A 10,248-nucleotide genomic window follows, 5' to 3' on the forward strand; every position below is an offset into this window, starting at 1 on the left:
TATGCTTTTCGTTTCAACCACACCCCTTTACTTGAGAATCAAACAACGTTATCGTTTAGCTACCTCTTCCATGGTGATAGAATGAAGATTCATCAACATAGCATTCGGAAAAAAAAAATTTATTGATGGTTGAGATGCTATAGACACTGCTCGAGAAACAAAATTTATTTTATATATATATGATATGGTGGTGACTTTCTGGCACATGTATCTGGTTGAATGTTAGAATTAAAATTTTAGCTGAAAACATAAAAAGGTGGCAATGAGACAATCTTGGTATAGAGAGAAAAAGGCTTGGGTTAAGTAAGAAAAGAAACCCTCAAGTGAGAGTTAGCCACAATTTCGAACCAATTGTACAGCTACGGCATTCACATGCAATTGCCAATGTAATATTGTTGCACCGTAGTCTTTTTCAAGTTAAAAGATTATAAGATTCGACCAGAAAGATGGACTTATGCCAAGATAATATACCTATTAATTTCCAGATCATGCTTTTTTGCATTCTGTTGTTTAAAGAATACGATAATTATTATTTGAAAATAAAAACTTTTATCATGCAATAACAAAATCTCAACATGGAAGCAATATTTGGGTCAATTTCATAGATCAAAATATATCGAGGCAAGGTTTAAATACTTTTAACGATTAGTTTTCGATCATGAACTTGACTTGAATAAAAGTCTAGATGAACTACCTATAGCGTTTAGACCCTTTTAGATAGAGAGCACCTTTTAAAGATTTCTCAAAGTGAAATGAATGATGGGGTCTTGTGCGAAAGGTAAGTTTGAATCGATAGTAACCAAACTCTAATACAATGTTATTCAATTATCTAACATAATAGACTATCCATTCGATCATGCATAGTAATTATCATCATCAAAAGTTGTGGTTAGTACATACTGTAACACCAATCAATTTGCCACATAATCTTTTGTCACAAATAACACATGCATCTATTTGTGCATTGCGCATATTTAACCACCCCCTTTTTCTCTCCCCTAAGGAAGAGGGAAAAAAAAGTACAGGTGGCTAATAAATCATAATAGATTGAAAATACATAAGAAGATGATAATATCTATGTATCTTTCACATGAATCACACACGCCGGAATCGAAACCTCGACCTAGTTCTCATGGTGCCCTGGTTTTCGAAATAGTCAAGACAAATAATAGATATGGGTCAAAGCAAAATAGTATAAAGCAAATGAAATGATGCACCAAATTTAAAAAAATTAAGTTTGGCAAAATATAAAGGGCTTGTTTGGTTCGCGGGAAGTATTTTTCTTCTTAGAAATATAATTCCTGCGAAGAAGATTCGTAAGAAGAGAATGCTTGGGAATATACTTTTGGCATGTTTAGTTAAACATAGAAAAATGACAAATTTACAGAGTGCTTATGTTTGGTTGATCATCCACTTTTCTCGAAAAGTTTTGTATAATTCCTATTATACCCCTTAATAAAAATTAGGTCTTTAATGTCTCTTTAATATTGAAGGGCGTTTTTGAAAAAAAATAAAGATGGAGTGATTTCTGCGTAATGGGAAAGTAACTTTTACATATTTCTTAGGAAAGATTTTCTCATGAAATGTGGAAATCATATTCTCATGAGAGTATAACTTTTTTATCTTTTTTTAAATTTTTAATTAAATAAAAAATATTTTATTATTTTTTTTTTATTTTTTTATTTTTTTATTTTTTTTTTTTTTCATTTTTCATGAACCAAACGAGCTCAAAAGAGTTATAGGAGGTTGAAAGGTCAACAAGGCAAAAGCCAAGTTAAACTAACACACGGGTCTGCCAAACAAATGGCTGACGGAGCCGCCTACGTACACTTAACCGTGGAGGAGCCGCACCAGCCAAGGGGATCTTCCGTCAGGTGGCCAAATAACGCCGTCACAGCACGATGTCACATTTAACACCATCCAACCCTTATAATGGCGACAAACCCGGAACGGGCGTGGGCCCCAATGCTGAGTGCCGTCTCCCACTCTCTTATCAACGCCACGTCGCCACCCGTCCTCTCTTCCCAAGTCCAACCTTCCTTTCTCCCCTCGCCCCTCATCTCCCAAAAGGCTCGCAGAGCTTTGTTTCCTTCCCACAAACTCTTCATCGCCACTTCCATCCCTTGATTTCTCTTCTCCTTAGCACACGCCACAAATGGACTTATCAAAGCGTAGCCACAGATTCTTCAAGTTCAGAGCCCCACACTCCCAAAAAACCTTCATTCCTCACCCTCTCTAAGCTTTGGATGCTTCCCATAATATCCTCTCGACAGGCCGAAGAGTCCCCATCCAACCTACCACCAACACCACTAGCCAAATTCCCCTGGAAAATTCTCCTCAAGGGATAGACAAGAGGAGAAAAAGATTTATATACCCTTGTCCATCCGGTTCTCCCATTCCACACTCTTGTCGTTTACATCAATGATCGGAAGGTGCTTCGACTTCTCACGTGCCGCAGTCGTAATTAAGATGGCCTGGATCATGCTATGGATCGACTACTCGAGGCTGTTCTGGCTCTTCTTTGGCGACTTCTCCTACGAGAACCATGAAGGAAAGCCTCGGATTTAGCAAACCTTCTGCTAACTAGAGAACTCGACGCTTCCTGATAGGCGATCCGATCCCTCGGGAGCTGCTTTTAGTTTTTGTTTTTTCTGGTTTTCTTCTAAGGTGCAAGAGTTTTCGTAGGCCAACAACATGTACGAGTCCCGGCGGGGGGAGCGGGCCGCCGAGGGGAATGGGTACGTCGAGATCGATCCCACCGGCCGGTATGGACGTGTAAGTTCTCCTCAAGCATCATATCACTTAATTCTATCTAATTTTATCTTGCTTAGCTGGCTCTTTCTGGTTGCTAGCTGCTAATGAGGAGGTAAATGAGCTGAGACTTAGAATTAGAAGATGTTTCATTTAATTTCTTAGGTGCTTTGATGCTGGGCTATCATTATATTATCGTCCTTTGGAAAAGTTAGCTATGACGTGCATGCTCTACCAAATACCAATTTGCTTACAAATTCTCATTTGTCAAGAATTCAGCTTGATGTTTAGTCGTTTTTTTTCCTTTATGATATGCTAATTAAGTATAATTAGATGTGCTTTAGACCCCATCGCTGACAGGACTGGGGTAATTGTTGGCCTTTGGTTTATGTTTGGTCTAGACCTTCTCAATGAGATCAGCATATTACAAGAATCATCCTTCGGACATGATCAGCTAGGAATGGCATGTTATATATATCTTTCGTAGACAACAGCTTTCATGATCTAACATATGCAGTCGATGATTTTGGTATTTTTTTTGTTTGTGAAGTGCTTCCATTTTTATGTTGGGATCAGACTTCACGATTTGTTATTATTACTGTACGTCTAAATTCAAGAGGTCATCCCTAAGTTATGACTAATAGAGCCGAAGCATTAACCATGCTACATATATATCAGTGCCGGAGTTGTTTTGTGATGGTGGATCTAGATTTCCGAACGCAATCTAGCTACTTGGAATGAAACGAAGAGGGCCGGGGTTCTAGTCGACAGACTTCTGACAGCAAACAGAGATCTCGAGGTTAATTATCTTAAACATCATGGTTGCTTAGTTCTTGCAGGCTTGGTAAGCATTGAAATTTTTTATTGTAATGATAAAATATTGGATCGCCAAAATCTTCAATTATTAAATGATATTTGCATCATCAGAGCTGCAAGACCATGTAAATCTGAGGTGTACCTTGAATTCTATATTTATTAAACCAGGTTCTTATATGTTACTTTAGAAAAGATTTGGTGAGACTAATCAATGGGTTAATATATAATATTTTTTGGGTTTGATGATCAAGTGGCGATTGGAACACACACACACACACACACACACACACATAGATAGAAATAAAAAGCCCTTAGTGGAGTAAAGACATGGTCGATAAGCCAAACTCTAAATTCTACACAATTGTATTGACAATCTTGATGTTACTAAGCTTGTCTTACTATGGACCTAGTGCTCCAACCCAGTTGCCTTCTATTGGAGATTACCTCGAAGATAACAATATCTTCAAAATTTAGTGATGTCTCTAGCAGGAGGTAAAAAAAAAAAAGAATTTTTCCTTGCGAGAAGAGAGGGAAAGCTACTGCTTGTGGTGACACATAGCCTTGTATTCGTTGTGGCCTACATCACGCAAGTGGACTGCGAGGAACTAAAGGTGGACTGTGATATGTGGGGCCTACTTCAAGAAAAAAAAAAGTTATTCAGATTTTAGATGCATTTCGCATCAGTAATAGATTTTATTCGAAGTCTTAGCGTTCCAACAAGATGCCTCGTCACAAGTAACAATAATTCTTTTGACCTAAATAAACAAAATAATAACGTCAACTGTTACGACTTAGCACGGTATATTCATTTAAGATACGAGCTAATCTGATCTCTCTCTCTCTCTCTCTCTCTCTCAATAAAACAAATATGTGCTAACATTAATAACAAATAACTTCTCTCTCGCTGAGTGCGTGTGTGTGTGTTGGTACTTGACTCCTCAGTTATGGGGGAGAGGAAGGTAGCAAGGCTAACAATTTAAGTTCCTTGGCTCAAAATGAAGTGGAGGGGGAAAAGGTTCGAGTTGTAGAAAATTTTGGTTTTATTTAACCATTTAATGCAAGATTACAGATGTGGCAATTATATTATAGAAAAATTAACTTAATCATTTTGACTTTAATGGGATTATTTTGACTTGTTATGTGCACACACCATATCAAGTGATAATTATAGGTTGCCTGGTGTTCCTTGAATGGGAGTGCTAGGATTGATATAGTCCTAAAGGTTAATCAAGTTATCTGATTTATCCAATGCACAAGTAAGCTTTAGAATGCATTCCTCATCAACTATATACTATTTTTTTTTTTGAGATTTTGATTAATAAGAAATAACTTCTAAGAAAAGAAAAAGGGCTTAGAGTTTGGGCATGCATGATAGATTCTAGACCTTTTTCTGTTATTACGTGGTAGATCATGTACAACTTTAGGCGATTTTTTGGAATTCAGAAATCCATACTTATGTATTGCCATGTCGGCAGGTAACAGCGAGCATGTAAGACATTTCCTTAGCAGGGCATTAGTATCTAAATTGGTGGTAAGCTCTGTGATGAATGAAGTGCCAGAAGAGGCCATTCACTCCTAATGTCAAACAATTCACAAATTAATTTATGGTGGATTCCACTTATTTCTCTTGTTCTTCTTCATTCTCATTGGTTTATCTTAAGTTGTCCTCACTTTCTTATTCAATTGACAAATCATTAAGATCCAACTGATCCTCTAATTTTATTTCAAATGACTGATGTTCAATCCTCACATTTTTTCTGCTGCTACATGCATTGCAGTTCAATGAGATGCTTGGGAAAGGAGCCATGAAGATAGTGTATCCTTCTTTGAACATGGCCCATTATTTGCCAATTTTTATAGTGTACACACACACACACAGGCATATACCTTGGATTGTGTGACATGTCTTCCTTAATTGAGGACCTCAGCTATGGAGCATTTGATGAGCTAAATGGGATGGAGGTGGCATGGAACCAGGCCAAGATCTGCGATGTGCTGCGGTCTCCGGATGCACTGCAGCGCATGTACTCCGAGGTTCACCTGCTCAGCACCCTCCACCATGAATCCATCATCACATTCCACGCCTCATGGATCGACGTCGGAAGGCGGACCTTCAACTTCATCACCGAGATGTTCACCTCCGGTACCCTCCGTGAGTAAGTTCCTATTCTACTAGGGTCAGGCCATGCAGCATTTTGGCCTTAATCCAATTTTGCTCTTTTTAAGTGAATTTTATCTAAGAAAGAGACCATTTGGATCGATCTAGGCGTTCTCTAGGTGCAGGTAGTGCATTAGATCCTACAGTTAGATTTGAGCAGTAGATTAGATTGAACCTAGTGCCTCTGTAGCTATTATGGCTGTTATTCCTCCTTGGTTATACGAGGAGTTCTGGGTCCAACCTAGTTTTGCTGTAGCTCAGGCTATGCTTGCCTCTTAACTATTGTTGTCAGCTTGGACTTCTTGTGTCAACTGAAGTTTAAAAACCGTAGTAAGAAATCTCTCTACATGTCCCTAATTTTGTTCTTTTAAATATGTGTCAAACTGGTCAAAATATAAATCATGAGAAGAATCAAAGAAAATAATGTTTCATTTTTGAGATCAGGAGGGGCTAATCCACGCCTTTCTACCATTACTCCCATCCCTTGATGGCGACTCCAACAAGAATCAAACCCCCAGCCTCTTATTCAAGTGATGAGAGGTGGTAACTTGTGAATTAAAATTCGATAGTTGAAATAAATCTTTTTTATATAATAAATAAAAATATTAGCAAAAACTACAATTCTAGTAAAATCTAAATGTTTTTTTTTTAAAATTTTACTAAGTTAATATATAGCTTCTGATTTGAGAATTGCCCATGTAATATCCAAGAAGTATCAAAATTCTAAAAAGTTTTTAGATATTTTATTTTTTTCTGTTGAAAATTTGTGAATGGTACTTCTTAAGAAGGTCCAGATTCCCAAAGCCCATGGCCTATTAGCTACAAGATTTGTTTCTAGGCAATACTACAGTTGGCTTATTTGATGTTGTCTTCAGCTAATAAAAATTCGATAGATAAGTATTAACACAAGAATTTGGATTTAGGTACCGGCAAAGATATCGACGAGTTGACATCAGAGCTGTCAAGAATTGGGCCCGCCAGATCTTGCATGGACTTGTATACTTACATGGCCACGATCCTCCAGTTATACACAGAGACCTCAAATGCGACAACATCTTCGTCAATGGGCATCTAGGGCAAGTCAAGATCGGTGATCTCGGGTTAGCGGCTGTTCTCCGGGGATCACAATCTGCGCACAGTGTTATAGGCAAATCCTTGCCCTTATTTTAATTTTTCTTCATATACTACTTAATTTTATTTTATAGTTTCAATACTACTTGTTCTGAAACTAATCAGCACAAATTCTAGCTCCTTTATTACTAATTAACAACATTCAAAATAATTATACCATATACCTGCTTCTATCTTGCTTTGCATGGCTTGCACACTGACATGGCAGTGTGCAATTAGCTTGGCAGGGGAAGACAACATGCAAAGTTGGTCTATGAATCAGGATCCTCTTTAGTTTCCTTGAACTAGAGAATCCAATTCTTAAACACAGATCATCTATCACTCACACAGATAGTCTGTGAATCAATACTGGATCCAGTCTGCTGCAATTCCTAATACATAAGCCAATATCATACAGCTAATATAAAAAAATAATTATAAATCTGAATTATAGAAATTTGCTACAACTAGGGTTGTACAGAATTCAGAGTCTTCTATGCATCCAGTCTCTTTAGAGCTCAAACTTACGTGTATAACATGCTGCATTTAGGTACGAAAACTAGATTCCAATCTGAATCATATCTCGATGAGATTTTATTAGTAAGTAAAGATAAAAATGAATGCAAACTAACTTAGTTGCACCTCTGCTCTATGTTGGAGGAGGCTTTGGTCCAAAATGAAGGAAAACATATTGCGTCATATAGACCTGAGTCGATTTCAAATGTATCCCTCTTGGCGGGAAGGGCCTGTAACGGTCGCCGCGCCAAAGATGAAGGCATCTAACAGAGAAGCCAGAGTTCTTAAACCTCTGTCGCTGCTGTTTGTTCCAGGGACGCCGGAGTTCATGGCACCGGAGCTCTACGAAGAGGATTACAATGAGCTCGTCGACATATACTCCTTTGGTATGTGCGTGCTCGAAATGCTTACCTCCGAGTACCCCTATAGCGAGTGCTCCAACCCTGCCCAAATATACAAGAAAGTTACTTCGGTGAGCTAATTCTCCAGTCCCCAGTAGCCTGACATCCTTTCTCCAAACAAATCGTTACTCGACGCCTCTACTGCTTCATTGTTCTACAGGGTAAGCTGCCTGATGCCTTCTATCGGATCCAAGATCCCGAGGCCCGGCGTTTCATCGGCAGGTGCCTAGAAACTGCATCGAAGAGGTCATCGGCCAAGAAGCTGCTTCTCGACCCCTTTCTTGCATCCGATGACCATCGTAATACTCTTCTGCCTCAGAACGCTCCACCAATCCAGGTTAAGGCCACTGGACCTCAAGGTCACGGTCACCATGCACCAGAGATTCACAACCCTGAGCGCACAAAGAGGAGAACTGACATGACGATTACTGGGAAGATGAATCCAGAAGACGATGCCATCTTCCTCAAAGTTCAAATAGCCGACAAAGAAGGTATTAAATTTTGTTCATAGCGCATTTGTGATTATGGCAGCGTTTGAGCACTAGATCCCATCAGAACTTGTCTCTAGATCATGGAATAATAATGCATGGCAATCGGACTTGTCAGGTCATACGAGGAACATATATTTTCCATTTGATATCGTGACCGACACACCGATCGACGTCGCTAACGAGATGGTCAAGGAGTTGGAGATAACCGATCGAGAGCCCTCGGAGATAGCAGAGATGATAGCTCAAGAGATCTCAACTTTGGTGCCAGGTTGGAAGGAAGGAGATATGCCCGACGACAGCCATTATGCGTATAGCTATGGGGATGATGATGAGGATGGATGCAATCACCCTTTCTTCTGTCTATCCTCCCCTACCTCCTCCCAGGGATCACTCTTTGGGATGGGTCCTTCCCCAGGGTGGTCTCACCAGCAGCGCCAGTCTCACCAAGAAGACTGGTTTGGAGGTATGTAATATGTCATTGACTCGCAATTCTAATGCGTGAACTATGAAATCATTAATAAAATTAGGGTGCTGATGTAACCAAGGAAATTTAAAGGGTGACTCTGGTATATATCTAAACTTTTAGTTGGTGTTACTGAGAGTTCAACTAGGCGACCAATCTATTCCTGTACTGGCTCATATAAGTATTTTCAAATTTAGGAAGAGAACTTAATTGCATTGCTAAATTACATGGCACTCTATTCCTGAATAAGTGCTGATACAAGGACAAATAAATGGGATTTGTAGAGAGGTCATAGCAAAACATTACTGCTAGCATGGTTTTATGTAATCTTCACTTAGTTGGAAACATATTGATTTAGGTCCATCCAAACACTAGGAAGACATTAGAAGACCATATTCCTAAGAAGATATTTTGGTAATGCCTACCTCTAATTATGCAGATGATCCATACTTTGATGATGACGACGGGAGCTCCATGCACTCTGGCAAGTATTCTGCTGTGAACTACGTCTCGGGTAATGAACACGAAGGCGAGGGAAGCTGCCATCAAAGAGAAACTCAGCCGATCCACAACAGCCACAAGTCGACGAGGTTTTGTCCCGGAGAAGGCCATCCGGTTGATGCCTCTCTGGCTACCAAATTCCACCAGCAATGTAGCATATTGCTGGAGTCCCCTAGAGCTTCCAGCTCTCGTGCAGGCAAGAGACCGGTCGATGGCCGCTGTATGATGAGGAACCGTTCGATGGTTGACATACGGAGCCAGCTGCTGCACCGGACCTTGGTGGAGGAGGTGAATAAAAGGCTATTTAAAACTGTCGGAGCAGTCGAAAACATAGGCTTCCAGGATCCAACAGAAGGCTCGAGCAAGACTTCATCATCCTCAAGGAGAGACCATAGGAAGCAGAAAACAAAGCCATAGATGGGGAAGGGGTTAAAAGCTTATATTGGTCTGCTAGCTAGGCTTGTGATGATATGGTGTCATGATATTTGAAGTTTGACACCTGAGCTGGACCTTGCCATGTACAATTGTGAATATTAGTAATCCTCGTGGGCTAGTGATGGCAATCTACTCTGCAAGTTCTGCTTGCTTACTATAGCATCGAACATTTTTGCAGAGTCTGAAGAAACAAGTATATGTGCTCGATTGCTTTCTTGTAAGCATAAGTTTTCCTTGCTTGCTATAGCATCAATCATGCTTGCGGTGTCCGAAGAAAGAAGTGTATGAGCTCAGTTTCTCTGTTGTAAGCATAATGTTTGTTACATGGATGCTTGTATCTCTTGCAACAATCTCAACCATTGAAGGAAATTAAATTATCTGACCATGAGGTTGATTCAGCCTCTTTCATTGCCCTCTCTGAAACCTAACTGATCTGCCAATGCATTACCTTCCTTATAGATCAGGATTTGAATAGCGTAATTTTGACATTAAAATGGGTTCCCATTTCAAATGTTTTTAACCATTACAATGACATTTATGGGCGTTTTTTCTCAAAACTGCAGGCATCCAAAATCCTTGCATCAAATCCACCATAAATGATTTTAT

At 39.4% G+C, this 10,248-nt stretch overlaps 1 protein-coding gene across 2 annotated transcripts; it reads left to right on the plus strand.

Annotated features, from left to right (window-relative positions):
* The first annotated feature begins 2,038 nt into the window (after positions 1–2,038).
* On the plus strand, positions 2,039–10,045 carry LOC103713425 (probable serine/threonine-protein kinase WNK5). Of its 2 annotated transcripts, XM_039124911.1 has the most exons (9): positions 2,040–2,775; positions 5,043–5,098; positions 5,346–5,383; positions 5,496–5,723; positions 6,649–6,872; positions 7,666–7,823; positions 7,913–8,243; positions 8,359–8,706; positions 9,146–10,045. In XM_039124911.1, the coding sequence occupies exons 3-9, from the start codon at positions 5,355–5,357 to the stop codon at positions 9,622–9,624; spliced, it is 1,797 nt and encodes a 598-aa protein (XP_038980839.1). In that variant the 5' UTR covers positions 2,040–2,775; positions 5,043–5,098; positions 5,346–5,354; the 3' UTR covers positions 9,625–10,045. The 2 variants fall into 2 exon arrangements, with proteins under 2 accessions (XP_008798574.2, XP_038980839.1); XM_008800352.4 differs by lacking the exon at positions 5,043–5,098 and having other exon boundaries at positions 2,039–2,775.
* The last annotated feature ends 203 nt before the right edge of the window (positions 10,046–10,248 follow it).

Source organism: Phoenix dactylifera, chromosome 3 (assembly GCF_009389715.1).
Source record: "Phoenix dactylifera cultivar Barhee BC4 chromosome 3, palm_55x_up_171113_PBpolish2nd_filt_p, whole genome shotgun sequence".
Classification (NCBI taxonomy): Eukaryota; Viridiplantae; Streptophyta; class Magnoliopsida; order Arecales; family Arecaceae; genus Phoenix; species Phoenix dactylifera.

Coding starts and splice junctions, on each gene's coding strand:
- LOC103713425 (XM_008800352.4), top strand. CDS start 2,695: ATGTACGAGTCCCGGCGGGGGGAGCGGGCCGCCGAGGGGAATGGGTAC. Junction 8,244..8,358: donor TCAAATAGCCGACAAAGAAG/GTATTAAATTTT, acceptor CGGACTTGTCAG/GTCATACGAGGAACATATAT. Junction 8,707..9,145: donor CCAAGAAGACTGGTTTGGAG/GTATGTAATATG, acceptor CTAATTATGCAG/ATGATCCATACTTTGATGAT.